The following is an 18,404-nucleotide window of genomic DNA, read 5'->3' on the forward strand; positions in this document are numbered from 1 at the left end:
GCCATGAATCTCTTACACCCCAACGGGAAACATTTGCGAGAACAAACAAATTTCAGAAATGTTGCAAATCTGGCAGAGCTGCAATATCTGATATTACCTCCAGGATGGCGCTGTTTCTGCCATAACATTCAGATCTATTTTGCTATTTTACAACAGCCCCTTTTAATGCAACCTCCCGGTTTACAATCTGTCAGGAATAGGAGGTGAATTCTATAAAAAGGAGACTGATTCATTATTGCATTTACGTCTTTTGTGGCTTATTTCTCTCTCTTTCTCTCTCTCTCTCTCTCTTTTTCTCTCTCTCTTTTTTTCTCTCTCTCTTTTTCTCTCTTTTTTTTTCTCTCTTTTTCTCTCTCTCTTTCTCTCTCTTTCTCTCTCTTTCTCTCTCTTTCTCTCTCTTTCTCTCTCTTTCTCTCTCTTTCTCTCTCTTTCTCTCTCTTTCTCTTTCTCTCTTTTTCTCTCTTTCTCTCTCTCTCTCTCTCTCTCTCTCTCTCTCTCTCTCTCTCTCTCTCTCTCTCTCTCTCTCTCTCTCTCTCTCTCTCTCTCTCTCTCTCTCTCTCTCTCTCTCTCTCTCTCATCTGTCTAGTTAAATTTTTTTTTTTTTTTTTTTTTTAAATGTTTTACTTTTTTATGTTCGCCATTGTGGGCAAGGTATGATTTTTCCAGATTCCTAAATTTCTACTTTAAAAAATTAATATGTTTTCAAAGTTGCTTTTTTTTTTTTTTTTTTTTTTTTAAAAGTTCTCCTTTACCTCCCCCTCCCCCACCCGGACTGATTTTATAAATGTCTGGAATTTTTGCGCAGATTTTGAGACGTTATAATGTAACCTTACAAAAAGGCACTCAAAAGTTAAGACAAAAATGAAGAATATTTTAAATTTTGCACAAAACTCCTGAACCACAAGCGCCTTTTTAAAGCCCATAAGACAAAAAAAAAAGCAAAGTGAGTGCAAATGATGAATCTGGTCCCAAATTTTTCTGAAAGCGAAAATTGTCTGGACCGTTATTTTTCACTTTCCTTAATGGTCGTTTGACTGGTCTGATGGCGATGGAGCGTTATATTGTGCCAACCAAATGTCACCCTTTGAATCGCTGGCCCTTTAAGATCGTATTATATGGCGTCTATGTTGATTTCTCTATACATTGTATTTGATGTTTTACCGTTATTATTTATTTATTTTTTTTTAGGAGAAATACCAAGTGGAGCCCTTCATAGATGACGGCAGAGAGGAGCTTGTAGACGAGCCGTCTCTGACTATGGGCCCAGCCTTTAATATCCAGCACAATAATACAGAGCCTATACAAGAATCGTGGGAAATGCATGAAATGGGGGGATTTATGGAAGAAATAGAGATGCTGGTGGATGATGAGGACCCCCAACAAGACGCTTCCCATACAGACAATGATGGGTATAGTCTGCAATCTAATGGGATTCCACCTCCCTCCGCCCAGGCATGGCCAGACGCTGCCGCCGTACGTATTCACAGGCAATATGCAAGATGGGCATTGAGGGTACATGGAGCTGCACTGATTACGGGGTCGTCTGGCCCACATAATGCTCCTCTTTCCTCCTTGATTTATCACTCCGGACCCCGTCTGAGTCTCTTTCCCTTCCTTTTTTTCTTTTCTATGATCAGATTAGTTTCTTAGGTTCTAGCCCCCCAGAAAAAAAAATAAAGAAATGGCCACAAAGTTATTCATTGATTCACAAAAATTGCAAGCTTGTAAGTGTTTCCGAGCTCCGCAAATCACCATCTGATTGAATGCAAAAAAATGTTATTCGCCCAACAGCGGGGTGAATATTTATGAGATGCCTGTCATCCTCTAAATGTAGTTATTGATCACGCCGCACGTCCGTCGCACATTTTATTGACTCGTCTCATTCATTAATTCCAGCGTTGTAACAGGTTTTCGCACAAAACTCCCAGAAGTTGGGTGTGCGGGTCCCATAGGGTAACGGAAGTAATGGCCAAGTGACAGCTGCAATTTGTATATATTTTTAAATATCATTTATATTATCCATTCTATATTCTGTCATAATATTCATATTTATAATGTACATTATAGTCTACATCCTATTTTATATAATATTTTTTATACAATACATAATATTTATAATATACATTGCACATTATTATGTTTATATTTTGCATTCTATATTTTTTGTATAGTACATTGTCCATCATATTTATATTATTTATAAATACTATATTACATATCATTTTAAGCAGATTTGAAACGGTTTTCTAATTTTCTTTATAAGACTCTTATTTCTACCTTGCTACGTTTTTGACTGACTTGCCTGTTGCAGCCACTTGGGGGCGATCTTCTTTGGAAATATATGGCCCCCTGTTCCGTTACTCAGCCCCTCTGGACTTTCTCATTATTTTCCCATTCTTTTATACATCCCTGAGTAGATTTAATGGCCACGATGTGGAATATGGGTGTGGAGTGGGAGTGATGAAAACAGCAGAAGTACCCCGACTGATCACAGATTTCCGCTTTTAATGCAATTTTTAACTCCGCTTTTCCAGACTCCTGAATGGCAAAGTCATATGAGAGCCTAAAACACAAAAAAAAGGTTGAGTTTTGCATCTCCCGGTTGTGTGCCCACAATGAGTTTTTGCATATTTTTGCTGCTTTAAAAACGCAGCATCTTACAGTTCCAGCAGAGCGGATAGGATTTTTTAGAAATCTCCTGCCCATTTTTTTTAATTTTTTTTTAACTCCGTGTAAACTGATCTGCGGTGTGCTCTGCAAATCCGCAACATGTCAACTTTTGTTGCGAGCACGTTGAGTTTTATCAGGAGGTTTTTCCCATAAACTTGCAGAAAATCTGCAAGTAAAAAATGCAGATGCATTTTTAGTGCATTTCTGCTGTGGAGATGCATGAAAAAACACATGTAATCTGTACATGACTGTATCAATATAGTTTTGGCAAAGCCAAATACCAGGAAGTGTCAAAGACAAAGCTGCTTTATATAAAACACGGTGGCTCAGTGGTCAGCACTGTATGGTGGCTCAGTGGTCAGCACTGTATGGTGGCTCAGTGGCTAGCTCTGTTACTTTACAGCTCTGGGTTCAAATCCCACCAAGGACAAAATCTGCAAGGAGTTTGTATGTTCTCCCCATGTTTGCGTGGGTTTCCTCTGGGTTCTCCGGTTTCCTCCCACACCTACTTACCTAATAGGTGCAGAAGTGGTGCACAAAATCTACAATATCAAAAGCTCATTGTGGGAACGTAGCCGCAGTGTGCTAGGAAAGCGGAGTGATCACCCCCTTTTAATAGGGATTTCTGTAATATATATAGAAAAATATGGAGAAGACAAAAAATTCCAGCAGCGGGAGATTCCGATAAAATCCAATGATTTATTAGAAAATTATACAAAAATAAATTGCAACCAAAACCACCACCACTAACAAGTGAAAAAGTCAGGCAAACGCGTTTTGCACACGTTCTTAATCATTGCACTGAGAGTCCGAAACGCGTACATTGTTCCAGTATTACTTATATGGGGAGCACAAGGGTTTAATGCTATCATTTGTTTTCTTGCTTTTATAGTATAGAGATCTGAGTGACTCCGGATCGCGATTGCTGCCCCTCGAAGCCCTGGACACACAAAACTCCGATATTCACAGCCCGGAGGAAATAATCCTCGACTTAGGTCTGGAGCAAAGTTAGTATCTGACTGTACTTAGCCCACATCGATCCACTGGCCAAGGAGGCTGAGCTATGAGGAGCTGTTAGCTGCGTCCTCACACTTTACTTCTCCATGGAGAGTGTCTGGTTCTGCCCATTGATGTGTACAGGGCTGTGGTTATTGCTTGTATCACGCGTTGTGACCCCGTATTATATAGTGGAGGGATTAAAAAATATATTTGGCGCTGTGTTTTATAGTAGCCTGTTTCTGCTGCTCCATAGACAGAATACAGACTGCTATGATATGTATGCAGTACACATAGGTATATATGGAATATACATTGCATAGGTGATAGAAATAATAGCAGTACCATGTCTTATCCATTACCCTTTTCTGCTGCAGGGGAAACCTCATTCCTTAAAGAGCCCACCATCATTTTTGATCCAGATGCAATCGTTTTGAAGAGGAGCCATAGAACAGATCGAGACTCCGGGGCTCAGCGTCTTCAGAGTTTATCTTCCATGTATGTGATCGTCTGTAACCTTTATATTATTTCATTGACTGCTGCAAAACTTCAAGTTGAATATAGTACTTTAATGCCATGTTGTCTGCATGGGAGTTGGGAGTACCATATTTCAATAATATAATATTTATATATATATATATATATATATATATATATATATATATATATATATATATATATATATATATATATATATATATATATATATATATATATATATATATATATATATATATATATATATACACACAGTACAGACCAAAAGTTTGGACACACCTTCTCATTTAAAGATTTTTCTGTATTTTCATGACTATGAAAATTGTACATTCACACTGAAGGCATCAAAACTATTAATTAACACATGTGGAATTATATACTTAACAAAAAAGTGTGAAACAACTGAAAATATGTCTTATATTCTAGGTTCTTCAAAGTAGCCACCTTTTGCTTTGATGACTGCTTTGCACACCCTTGGCATACTCAAAATACTGCAAAATAGGAATTAAAAAGTTCGGCCTTCTCAACATCCTTTCTTACCATTTCACACATATATATATATATATATATATAATATTTATATAATTAAACATAATTTATATAATTAAAATATGGTACTCCCATGCAGACAACATGACATTAAAGTAAGCATAATACTATATGTTTATATAGTGGGGGAAATAAGTATTTGATACACTGTTGATTTTGGAAGTTTTCTCACCTACAAAGAATGGAGAGGTCTGTAATGTTTATCGTAGGTCACTTCACCTGTGAGAGACAGAATCTAAAAAAAAAAAAAAACAGAAAATCACATTGTATGATTTTTAAATAATTAAATTGCATTTTACTAAATGAAATAAGTATTTGATCACCGACCAACCAGCAAGAACTCTGCCTCTCACAGACCTGTTAGTTTTTCTATAAGAAGCCCTCCTACTCTGCACTCATTACCTGGATTAATTGCACCTGCTTGAACTCGCTACTTGTATAAAAGACACCTGTCCGCACACTCAATCAATCACACTCCAACCTCTCCACTATGGCCAAGACCAAAGAGCTGTCTAAGGACACCAGGGACAAAATTGTAGACCTGCATAAGGTTGGGATGGGCTACAGAACAATAGGCAAACAGCTTGGTGAAAAGGCAATAACTGTTGGCACAATTATTAGAAAATGGAAGAAATACAAGATGACTGTCAATCTTCCTCGGTCTGGGGCTCCATGCAGGATCTCGCCTCATGGGGTAAGGATGATTCTGAGTAAGGTCCGGAATCAGCCCAGAACTACACGGGAGGACCTGGTGAATGACCTGAAGAGAGCTGGGACCACAGTCTCAAACATTACCATTAGTAACACACTAACACCATTATCGATTAAAATCCTGCAGGGCACACAAGGTCCCCCTGCTAACGCCAGCACATGCCCAGGCCTATTTGAAGTTTGCCAATGACCATCTGGATGATCCAGAGGAGGCATGGGAGAAGGTCATATGGTCAGATTAGACCAAAATAGAACTTTTTGGTATCCATTCCACTCACCATGTTTGGAGGAAGAAGAAGGATGAGTACAACCCCAAGACCACCGTCCCAACCGTGAAGCATGGTGGGGGAAACATCATACTCTGGGGATGCTTTTCTGCAAAGGGCACAGGACGACTGCACTGTATTGAAGGCAGGATGGATGGGGTCATGTATCGCGAGATTTTGGCCAAGAACTTCCTTCCCTCAGTAAGAGCATTGAAGATGGGTCATGACTGGGTCTTCCTCCGTAATTGCAAACAATGGTTTCTGGACCAAATATTGAGTTCGGTTTTTCTATTGTATCAAATACTAATTTCATGCAATAAAATGCTAAATAATTATGTAAAAATCATACAATGTGATTTTCTGGATTTTTATTTTTAGATTCTGTCTCTCACAGGTGAAGTGACCTACGATAAAAATTACAGACCTCTCCATTCTTTGTTGGTGGGAAAACTTGCCAAATCGTCAGTGTATCGAATACTTTATATCCCCACTGTACTTATTTAGTCATAGAGATATCTGATAAAAGCTGGCCACAGACAGTCACCACTAGGGGGGAGTTCACTGCATATGAATTTATAAAGCTCCCATTAATCTCAGTCATAAGTCTGTCTTCTGTAAGCTCCCCCTAGTGGAGACCTCTTTTATACATAGTTTTTGCTGTGTTTTTAGGAGTTGTCTCCTCAATCCACAGGCAAAGCATGCACAAAAATCTAAAAATATATATTTTCTTAGCACTAATAAAATTTCTCACCGTTACTGCGGTTCTTCCAAAGTCGTCGTTTTAGATTTTTTAAAAGGACAGTTGTAGGATAGACCAAATAGGGGATGAATGATGGATGAAGTTATCTGACTGCTGGGACTCCGATGACCACTAGATGGAGGGCCTGTACCCGCCAGTGTTGATGGCCGTGGTAGGCATGGCTGTCCACAGGACAGGAGAGAGGGATGAAAATCTATAGTAATAGTTTAGGGTGTCCAGGTAGTTTCACATCCACCAATTTAAAATGTATCGCCTACTATGTGGATTAGTGAAAGATCTCAGTCGTTCTCCACTTTGAACAATTCCTACTTGTTCGAGAAGTACCGTAACAATAGGTTGATTATGAAGTGTCCATCTGCTTTGACCATCAGTGATCCACTGCAATCTTTGTCGAAGTCTAGGAGTAAGTGTTCTATTTTCCTGCAGCTCCCCCGGAGGTGAGATGAAGTATTACACACTATCCATTTTTCTCAATTGGCGAGATGTTATGTTTAAATTTGATCTCTACTCTGGGCAAGAGATGAGGATCGCCCCCTTTCTCAGAATACCCTAATAGGGTGTTAACATTTTTTTTATTTTTAATAACCGGAAAACCCTCTAAATCTAGGTGGCAGACATAACCTGCGGAGACATTTAAAGCCATTAATTTAGGACAGATTCTTTTATCATTTCTTTAGTGTCACTAATAAAATAATGGTTAATCTAGAATCTTTTTTTTTGTCATTTTACTGCTTTCTTTTCAAATGAAAGATTTTTGGCTTGTTTTCAATATTGGGGTTCAGGCTTGGGCGTTCTGCAGACACAAGGAGCCGGGGGTCTTCTGGAGGGATGACATTACTCATTCAGAGATTGCATGACTTGATCTATTTGGCTTTTGTAAGGGGGAGCTCATAAAAAGTTATTGTGTTTTGGTTCGCATCATTTCAGGAGGCGTATAATTTTATGAGGATATAATGAGCTCGCTACTTCTGACTCCATAATGGAATGATAAATTGGGTTTCTAAAGGATATTGTGAAGTCCCATTAACGGCTTTTGCCAATCAACTTTTAGTGTCTCATCTCCTCTGGGGAGGATTTTATGTATTTTTTTTTTCATTATATGTTTTAATCAGGAGGGCAGCTCAAGATTTTCAGATACTCTCTAGAAGCCGCTCGCTGAACCCCGCCAGCATCTAAGGGTTTAACGAATTGTCGGGTCTTAATAAGCTGCTGATACTGTAGCAATGTGTTAAATATATGTAGAGTGGGAAAAGTAACTTGATGAACTTTTTTATTATTTAACAGGAAGTTCTGCAACTTTTTCCAGCTTTGCTTTGTGTTGCATTTCTTCAACCTTCCCTTATGGTCATTGAATGGGAACATTCTCTAATCTATAAGACCTGTACGGACCTAAAGGGGTTCACTTGCCATAAATATGTATTTTTTTTTTTCACCTGATGTAAATGCAGCTGTTTTCTGCTCCTAATTTTATTTTATTCCCCTCTTCCCTGTATGTAAATCTAGTTTTCTTAGCCAAGTGGGTGTGGTTATCAAGGAGACACCCACTGACAAGAGTTGACGTCCACACCCACTTAGCTCAAAATACTAGATTTACATACAGGGGAGAGGGGGCTCGTATCTCAAGAACAGAGAGGAATAAAATAAAAGCAACACCGGATTCAGGAGAACAGTGACATTTACAACTGGTAAAAAGCTTGCATATTTGTGGCAAGTGACAGGGCCTCTTAAAGGGATATTTAAAGCTTGCGAGTCTTTCTCCTGCTTTTGGTGGCAATTCTCTGGTCTGTGAGATCTGTTTTATTTATTTTTGAAAATCTGAAAAAAAAAATAAAGCATATTAATGTGCAATCACTGGACTCTGACCTATATACAGTATGAGGCCCCACACAGCCCCTATGTACAGTATGAACCCCCACACAGTCCCCTATATACAGTAGGAAGCCACACACTGCCCCCTATATATAATATGAGCCCCCATAGCCTCCTATATACAGTATGATCACACACAGCCTCCTATATACAGTATGAGGCCCCCCACACAGCCCTCTATATACAGTGAGGCCCCCCACACAGCCCTCTATATACAGTATGAGGCCCCCTATATACAGTATAAGGCCCACCTATATATACAGTATAAGGCCCACCTATATATACAGTATAAGGCCCACCTATATATACAGTATGAGCCCCCCCACCTATATATACAGTATGAGCCGCCACACAGCCCCCTATATACAGTATGAGCCCCCCACAAAGTCCCTTATATACAGTATGAGGCCACACACGGCCCCCTATATACAGTATGAGGCCACACACGGCCTCCTATATACAGTATGAGGCCACACACTGCCCCTATATACAGTAGGTGGCCACGCACGGCCCCCTATATACAGTAGGTGGCCACGCACGGCCCCTATTTACAGTATGAGGCCACGCACGGCCCCCTATTTACAGTATGAGGCCACGCACGGCCCCCTGTTTACAGTATGAGGCCACGCACAGCCCCCTGTTTACAGTATGAGGCCACGCACGGCCCCCTATTTACAGTATGAGGCCACGCACGGCCCCCTATTTACAGTATGAGGCCACGCACGGCCCCCTTTAGACAGTAGGAAGCCACACACAGCCCCTATATATAGTATGAGCCCACACACAGAATCCTATATACAGTATGAGCCCCTACACAGCCCCTATATACAGTATGAGACTCCACAGTTCTACTATATACATTGAGTCCACACAGTTCCCTATACAGTATGAACTCCACAGAGCCCCATATATACAGTTACCCTATATGCAGTATGAGCCCACACACAGCCCCTATACAGTATGAGCCCTACACAGCCCTCTATATACAGTTCCCCTATATACAGTATGAGCCCCCACCACCCAAGTCGACACAACACCATTGGATTTTTTTCTAAGACAGTGTCACTCAGACTTAGGGCTGCGTCAGGATTTGCAACATTGCACCATTCAGGTTTAGTGGGGCTGTGCAGATCTTTTCGCACATTACTGCTTTATAGATGAGGGGCCCATGTCTAAAAATGTATACAAAAAGCTGGTTAAAAAAAAAAAATCATATATGAAAAAAAAAACTGTAATGGCCTCTAGGTGGCGCTGCATGCTTTATTCCTTGTAGAATGTTATGCGTTTTGCACTTTCTTTTGCATTGTATATGTTACATCTCTGACTCAGTGATACATTATGACACCTTAGGTATTGAAAAATATTTTCTATAAAGCTGCATGGTTATACAATTATTTATTTTTTGTTTCGAAGCTTTTCTTCCCACTTTGCGGTAACTCTTCAGGCTATAAAGTGGATATAAAAAGTCTACACACCCCTGTTAAAATACCAGGTTTTTGTCACATAAACAAAATCGTACCACAGTTTTTTCCACCTTTTAATGTCGCCCATAATCTGTACAAATCCATGGAAAACAAACAAATCATTTCAGATAAAAAAAATACTAAATAAATAATGTAGTTGCATAAATCTTCACACCCTTAAATTAATACTTTTGTTGAAGTCCTCTTTGAATTTCTGACAGCATTCAGGGTTTTTTGGGTCGAATTCTATCAGTGCGGCACAATCTTTGCCCCCTCTTCCTTGCAGTAGCTCCCCATCTGTCAGATTGCAGGGAGCATCGCCTGTGTACAGCGCCCTCTACAGGTCACCCTGACATTGTCACTTGGATTCAGGTCTGGGCCATTCCAAAACTTTGATCATCTTGGGGAAAAGCCATTCTGTTGTGCTTAGGGTTGTTGTTGAGCTGGAAGGTGAAATTTCTTCATCTTCAGCCTTATAGCTGAGGCCTGAAGGTTTTGTTGTAAAATATCAATTTTTTATTTTTTTTTATTTTATTTTTTTTTTAGTGAGCTGCCGGAGCGTGAAGAAGGGGAAGGAGAGGAGACCCCAACATTCAGCCACTGGGGGGCTCCGCGCGTGTAAGTGATGCCTTATATCAACATGAGTATTTTTTACTGTCGACTTGATCTGATGGCGTCGTATGTTCTGATCTTCAGAGTTGAAATTTGGAGAGAACCTCAGGTTTCCCTGGGGATCAGTATTGTGGGAGGACAAACCATCATAAAACGCCTGAAGAATGGCGAGGAGCTGAAAGGGATATTTATCAAGCAGGTTCTGGAGGACAGTCCCGCCGGAAGAACCAAGGCTCTAAAGACTGGAGATAAAATTTTGGAAGTAAGTGCAACTAAAATGAACGAAACTTGGCTAATAATAATAATTATAATAAATAATAAAATTAATAATAAAAAAAATAGCTTTAATTAATTAGAGCGATTGTACTACTGAAACTACTTGTACAGCTCTACAGGTCCCAGTACAACTTGCAGCAATCCGATGTGCCAGTGCTGAGATATTAAGCTTTGAAGTCGCATGCAAATTAGCCAGGAAGTGCATTGGGGTGTGTTGATGCAGTTGGAGGACATTGACACACCCCCAATGCACTTCCAGGATACTTTGCATGTGGCTTCAATGATTGATCTCTCAGCACTGGCTCGTTTGATTACTACAAGACAGGTGTCAGTTTTAATTTTTTTTTATTAGGCCCTATATGGCCATATCACTAGTTTCAGTAGTTTAAATAATTTGTTAACTGATTTGTATCCCAAAAAGGTCACTATATAAGTAACAAGGGCCACAAGTCAAAAATTATCATTATACCAATATGAAGGCCATAAAACAACCCCAAACACCATGAATATATTAAACCCAAAATATATTTATTAAGTAAGCCAGGTATAAATAGTTAAAAACAGAAACAAGTGCTGCTATTTAAATACAGGGATAAGCTATACTGAATACGCAACTCATGAGGGAGTGTTGAAGAAACACATAAAATGGTTATATATTTATTGATATGACTCCATTCACATCGGTTCAGACATACAAGTGCAAGGTCCATAAAACAACTTACATGAGATGCCTCTGATTGTGTGCTGTCCCCGCCGCCCCAATGCGCGTTTCGCCCTTTCTTCATTAGGGGGTGTCTAATTAAATAAATTAATTAAATTAATTAATTTAATAATTAAATGAATTAATTTGGACAGGTTTTCTTTTAAACCCAATATTCTTACCTCTTGCATTGTCCCTCTCAGATGAGTCATGGAAATTAGGATATGTGTAGCTGTTTGTCAGGGTTCTCACACTGTAAATCTGCGTTACCTCTCCCTGCGCTGGCCGGTGACCCGGGCTGTCCTCTAATATTGTCTGATGGGTCATTAGGTATTCCCTAATATTTGCATATTATTTGCTAAAGGGTTGATACATGCAACTTCAGGAGTGCACTGCTCCCCAGTCTTCTTGGTTCCTGCTTGCCGCAGGGGCAGTGTTCTTAATATAGATGCTTCAGACCTGCGCTATGATCTGAACTGTGCACTCTTGGTCTTACTACAACCCCACTCTTGGTCTTACTACAACCCCTGGCAAAAATTATGGCATCACAGAGGCTCGGAGGACGTTCATTCAGTTGTTTAATGTTGTTGGAAAAAAAGCAGATCACAGACATGGCACAAAACTAAAGTCATTTCAAATGGCAACTTTAGGGCTTTAAGAAACACTAAAAGAAATCAAGATAAAAAATGTGGTACTCAGTAAGGGTAATTTTTTTTCAGCCCTAGCAGAGGGAAAAAATTATGGAATCACTCAATTCTGAGGAAAAAAATTATGGAATCACTCTGTAAATTTTCTTTTCTAAAACTAACACCTGCATCAAATTAGATCTGCTAGTTAGTCTGCATCTAAAAAGGAGTGATCACACCTTGGAGAGCTGTTGCACCATGTGGACTGACATGAATCATGGCTCCAACACGAGAGATGTCAATTAAAACAAAGGAGAGGATTATCAAACTCTTAAAAGAAGGTAAATCATCACACAATGTTGCAAAAGATGTTGGTTGTTCACAGTCAGCTGTGTCTAAAATCTGGACCAAAGACACACAACATGGGAAGGTTGTTAAAGGCAAACATACTGGTAGACCAAGGAAGACATCAAAGCGTCAAGACTGGAAACTTAAAGCAATATATCTCCAAAACAGGAAATGCACAACAAAACAAATGAAGAACGAATGGGAGGAAACTGGAGTCAATGTCTGTGACCGAAACCGAAATGGGATTTACATACAGAAAAGCTAAACATAAGCCATCATTAACACCTAAACAGAAAAAATCAAGGTTACAATGGGCTAAGGAAAAGCAATCGTGGACTGTGGATGACTGGATGAAAGTCATATTCAGTGATGAATCGCGAATCTGCATTGGGCAAGGTGATGATGCTGGAACTTTTGCTTGGTACCGTTCCAATGAGATTTATAAAGATGACTGCATGAAGAGAACATGCAAATTTCCACAGTCATTGATGATATGGGGCTGCATGTCAGGTAAAGGCACTGGGGAGATGGCTGTCATTACATCTTCAATAAATGGCCAAGTTTACATTGATATTTTGGACAGTTTTCTTATCCCATCAATTGAAAGGATGTTTTGGGATGATGACATAATTTTTCAAGATAATGCATCCTGCCATAGAGCAAAAACGGTGAAAACATTCCTTGAAAGAAGACACATAAGGTCAATGTCATGGCCTGCAAATAGTCCCGATCTCAATCCAATTGAAAATCTTTGGTGGAAGATGAAGAAAATGGTCCATGACAAGGTCCAACCTGCAAAGCTGATCTGGCAACAGCAATCAGAGAAAGTTGGAGCCAGATTGATGAAGAGTACTGTTTGTCACTCATTAAGTCCATGCCTCAGAGACTGCAAGCTGTTATTAAATCCAGAGGTGGTGCAACAAAATACTAGTGATGTATTGGAGTGTTCTTCTGTGTGTTTGGTTTTCATCATTCCATAATTTTTTCCTCAGAATTGAGTGATTCCATAATTTTTTTCCCTCTGCTTGGTCTGAAAAAAATTACCCTTACTGAGAACCACATTTTTAATCTTGATTTCTTTTAGTGTTTCTTAAAGCCCTAAAGTTGCCATTTGAAATGACTTTAGTTTTGTGCCATGTCTGTGATCTGCTTTTTTTCAACAACATTAAACAACTGAATGAACATCCTCCGAGCCCGGTGATTCCATCATTTTTGCCAGGGGTTGTAGTAGAGGCTGTTTACCTTTTACGGCATTGGAGGACTGTGGGGGCGCTGATCCAGCAGCTTACATGTTCTAAAGCAACAAGTTTGTAAGTGCTGCACTCCTTGCCTAGAAAACTGACCACCTCTGATGACCTGCAGTGGTGTCCGGTACCCTAGCCAATGAATAGTAAACATTAGAATTTAAACGCTATTTTATTTTTTGTTTTTTAGAACCGAGTATTTTTAATAAGGATTAAATTGCAAAGTTGCTTTAACATAGAGTACCCCTTAAAAGATACAAAACTTTTGTTTGTCGCCTCGCAATCATTTGTCGCTTCTTGGTAGGATATGCAACCAGTATGTGATCGGTGGCGGTACACCTGTTACCCCTGTGACCTTTTCCCCCCTCCACATAACTTTTTTTTTTAGTGATGATGGGGGATAAATACTATGAAATCCTCCTGGCTTCTTTAGGGGTTCAGTTGGGCGCTTGAGTATAAATTCTCAGGATTATTTTCTAGTTTCATTGGTCTGATCAGGCCGACTGTCATTTCCAGGTATCCGGCGTTGACCTGAAAAGTGCCACCCACGAAGAAGCCGTAGAAGCAATAAAAAACGCAGGAAACCCCGTCGTCTTTGTCATTCAAAGTTTATCAGCAGCTCCACGGGTAAGTAGTCCATACACTATAGTGGCATCTTAAAGGGGTCGGGCAGAGTCAAAACAACATGGCTGGCTTTTTAAAAAATAATGCCTCATCTGCCACAAGTTAAATAAAGTATTGCAGCCTGGATCTGTGTGTCAGTGGAGATGCAATACTAGACATCACCTGTGACCATGTGTGGCGCTGGTTGTAAAAGAAAGCAAGAGTGTTTTTTCTTAATCCTGAACAACCAATATAAAAACAATATGCCTGAAAATGGCTGAGAAGTCATCAATGGCTACAAGGGACCTCTGGTGACCACTTAAACCTAGAACTAGAGCCAAGCAGTGGAAAAAAGAAAAGCAACTGTTTTGTGTATGCAGCTCCTATGCAGACCTATGCGTTTTAAAAGCTACAGACAAAGCCTGTGTACTGCAATGTTTTTAAGTATGAGAAATTTGATTAAAATTATTTGCAAATTTTGATTCATTTTCATTTCATTTTTTATTTTGGATGAATTGGAGCAATAAAAACGTAGTTCTAACGGCAATTTAGAGTCACATGTACAAGGTTCAGCTCAGAGTGAAATTTGCATGCACAGAGCCCCAAAATACAGTATGTGCTATAGATGGCCTGATTGTATGCATGGACCCATCGCCTTGTAAGTGACATCAGAATTTATGCTCCAGAGCTGCACTCGTCTGACTGTAATTGTTGGCGCTTGTATATTTCAGTTGCTCTCCATTGTCAAACCTGCAAACAAGGCAGGGGCAGAGTCCAGACCTCAGGTAAGTGATGATCCTTCCCACAGAACATGGTGCTCACAGAGTTCTCCCCTTAATTGTACTCCCTTTAATACATATCTATAATGTATTTAACTTTAAACTTAAAATGGTTTTGCGATTTTACTGTGACTTTCTCAATCATATAGTACTATAACATTACCACGACTTGAAGTGACCAAATGTTAATCTGGAGATCTATCCCTTATATGAGGTTTAGCACTATGTTCATCTCGTACTGATCCTGAGTTACATCCTGTAGATCTTTTATTATAAAAATGAAAAACATAACAATAATAATAACAGAAACATAACAAAATTAATAACCAGAAAATAAACAATGTAATGAACTGGTCCAGCCGCTCCCTCTCTCCTCACACACATATTATACATATATACACAATAATAACGACCTACACCATGACATCTGGTCCGGTTACCAAACAAATAATAACAATATAATAAACAATAACCGACAAATTATATACAAACTAATATATACATTCTTTTTTTTTTTTTTAAATAAATAAAATAAAATAAATACTAACTATACAAATATATACAAGACAAAACAAAACCCCCCACACTCAAGCCCACCAGTCCCTCCCCGGCACTGACCTGAGAGCTGGTCCTGCGCCTCATGCCTCAGTCCAACGTCCATAGGACAGATCAGGCAGTGCCAGTTTTTCACACAAATAACCAGTGTCCCACAAGATGAACCCACCTCCCCCCTTTTCCCTCCACCCAACCTAACACCTACACCCAAACCCATATATACAATATATACAGAAACAAACAATACAATAACCACAACTGACAAAGCCCAAGTTCGGTGTCTGCAGCCCTACATCACTGTCTACTGATCAAAAACAAAAATCTATGGTGTCAGCAGCAGCCCACCACCAGGAGAGGAGATGACCAGACTAGGGCACACTAAAAGAAAAGCCCCTCCAGAGGAGAGCGGCCCTCCGTGTACCCAGTCTCTCATACTCCAGAGAACGCACCTTCACCAGGTCACCGAGTATGGTCCTAAACACATCGTCCACTGGGAGGATTTTCCGCTGCGTCGATACTAAGCACCGTGCGTTCCACGTGTGATACCTAACCACTGCGCTAACTAGAAATAAGATGCAGCGGTCCCGACCACCCAGGTCCCCGAATGCTCCATAGGCCCATTCCGCATAAGAGAGACCGGCCAGCCGGGGCCAGCCAATGGAGGCGCCCACCCTGTTGTACACCTCTGTGTTAAAGGGACAACGAAGCAGGAAGTGGTCCATGCTTTCAAGCATGGTACCACAATGCTCATGAGGACAGTTCCTGTCCTCAGAGCTCCTACACTTCAGATTGTCCCTCACACACAGTTTCCCATGGAAGCAGCGCCAAGTCCCAAACCTTCGAGGGGATCCTGATAGAATTCAAAAGATGCAGACCCACCCCAAGATCCCGACTTGGGTAATCCCTGAGCGCCAGAGGCCTCTGAAAATGGGTCAGCAGAACCCTTTTGTCAAGGAGCTTCCTTGGCAGAGTCCTGACCTCCCACATTCCCAGACCCCACCGGCGAATTACCTTCAGAACCACGGTAGCGTAAGCCGGGAGATGTCCATGCGGTGTGCGGAGATCCTTCACTTGCCCTCCTGTCTCCCATTCCTGGAAGAAAGGCTGAAACCATCCCTTACAGGAGAATACCCACGGAGGAGCCCTCTCTTTCCAGAGGTTTGCAATATTGATCTTAATGAAGGTATTCACAAGGAATACCACAGGGTTGACCATACCCAACCCTCCTAGTCTCCTCGTACGGTAAGTAACCTCTCTCTTGACCAGGTTCACTCTATTCCCCCATAACAGTTGAAAGAACAAACTGTAGACCCTAGTCCAGAGAGGCTCCGGCAAGATGCACACACTGCCCAGATAGATCAGCAAAGGGAGCAGGTAAGTTTTGATCAGGTTTACCCTTTCCCTTAGGGTCAAAGACCAACCCTTCCATTGGTTCACCTTCTGAGTGGCGATCTCTAGCCTGCTGTCCCAATTTTGTTTGGGGTAATCCCCCTGGCCAAATTCGATGCCAAGAACTTTTGCAGAGACTTTGGGTTCTGGAAGGGTGTCCGGGAGATCAAAACCAGGATCTCCTCCTCCCAGCCAGAGACTCTCACACTTATCCCGGTTGATCTTAGACCCGGATGCCTCCGAGTAGCGATTTACCTCTGACATCAGCCATTCTGCCTCCCCATCAGAGGAAACAAAAACGGTGACGTCATCGGCATACGCCACCACTCTGAGTGGCTTCCGGTGCTGCCCGGTCCATCCCGATCCCAGCCAACGGTCCACGCTCCACCCTCCTAAGAAGTGGGTCAATCGCAAACACGTACAGTAGCGGGCTCAAGGGACAACCCTGGCGAACACCACACCCAACCTCAAAAGAGCTGCCAATCCAACCGTTCACAAGCGGGAAACTCTCTGCCCCAGAGTACAAGGTCTTAAGCCAATCAACAAACCCCCCCGGCAGGCCATACCTCAGAAGGACAGACCAGAGGTACTCAGGATTAACCCGATCAAACGCTTTTGCCTGGTCCAATGACAGCATGTACCCCTTCCAGTGGCCAGCCCTACCCTGCTCCACCGCCTCTCGGACACAGAGTACAGCACTAATTGTACTGCGGCCCGGAACAGAGCCATGCTGGGCCCCCGAAAGGAGCTGGGGTGCAAATTTCACCAGCCGATTAAACAGCACCTTTGCCAAAACCTTCCTGTCTGCATTGAGAAGCGCTATGGGACGCCAATTCTCAATGCAAGATGGGTCCTTACCCTTTGACAAGATGATCAGGGCAGACCTCCTCATTGACTTTGGCAGAGTGCCCGAGGAAAGACACTCATTGAATACCTCAGTCAAGAGGGGAACCAAGGCGTCCTTAAAGGTCTTATAGAATTCAGATGTTAAGCCATCCGGACCGGGAGATTTCTTCAAGGCAAGCCCTTCAATCGCCAACTTAACTTCCTCTTCCCTGATCATCTCTGTCAAAACGCCAAGAGAGGGGTCTACCTCTGGTTCGGGGACGGCTTCTGCCAGAAAAGCCGACATCTCATCCCAATCCAGATCCCTCTTCCCCAAGAGGTGCGAGTAGAAGGATCTGACGACCTCCAGGATCCCTGATCTGGATCTTTTCAGGGACCCCGCAGTGTCAACCAGTCCTGTAACAACTTTACTATTCACTGACATCTTGCAGTTTCTGTAAGGGTCGGGCGAGCGGTGCTTCCCGTAATCCCTCTCAAAAACCAAAGATGCGTGTCTATCATACTGACACCTCATTAGCAAAGATTTCACTCTGGAGATCTCCTCGCGGCTACCTCCAGTTGAGACAAGATGCTCGAGTTTCCTCCTCAGGCCCTGATACAGGCGGTACCTGTCCAGGCTCCTGAGGCTCGAGAGCTGGCGGAAG

At 41.4% G+C, this 18,404-nt stretch overlaps 1 protein-coding gene across 5 annotated transcripts in view; it reads left to right on the forward strand.

The window, feature by feature from the left end:
* The window catches only part of PATJ (PATJ crumbs cell polarity complex component), a 223,039-nt gene that overhangs the window by 96,927 nt on the left and 107,708 nt on the right, over nucleotides 1–18,404 (forward strand). For 4 of the 5 annotated variants that reach the window (XM_073643782.1, XM_073643780.1, XM_073643784.1 and 1 more), the window contains 7 exons: nucleotides 1,189–1,473; nucleotides 3,563–3,677; nucleotides 4,044–4,164; nucleotides 10,329–10,400; nucleotides 10,479–10,656; nucleotides 14,105–14,215; nucleotides 14,923–14,976. In XM_073643782.1, coding sequence (XP_073499883.1) covers nucleotides 1,189–1,473; nucleotides 3,563–3,677; nucleotides 4,044–4,164; nucleotides 10,329–10,400; nucleotides 10,479–10,656; nucleotides 14,105–14,215; nucleotides 14,923–14,976 — 936 coding nt within the window. The remainder of the gene's footprint in view (nucleotides 1–1,188; nucleotides 1,474–3,562; nucleotides 3,678–4,043; nucleotides 4,165–10,328; nucleotides 10,401–10,478; nucleotides 10,657–14,104; nucleotides 14,216–14,922; nucleotides 14,977–18,404) is intronic. The other variant, XM_073643781.1, reaches the window with a different exon arrangement.

The sequence above is a fragment of the Phyllobates terribilis genome, unplaced genomic scaffold (genome assembly GCF_046119375.1).
Source record: "Phyllobates terribilis strain yellow unplaced genomic scaffold, ASM4611937v1 Scaffold_8__6_contigs__length_399053987, whole genome shotgun sequence".
Lineage (NCBI taxonomy): Eukaryota > Metazoa > Chordata > Amphibia > Anura > Dendrobatidae > Phyllobates > Phyllobates terribilis.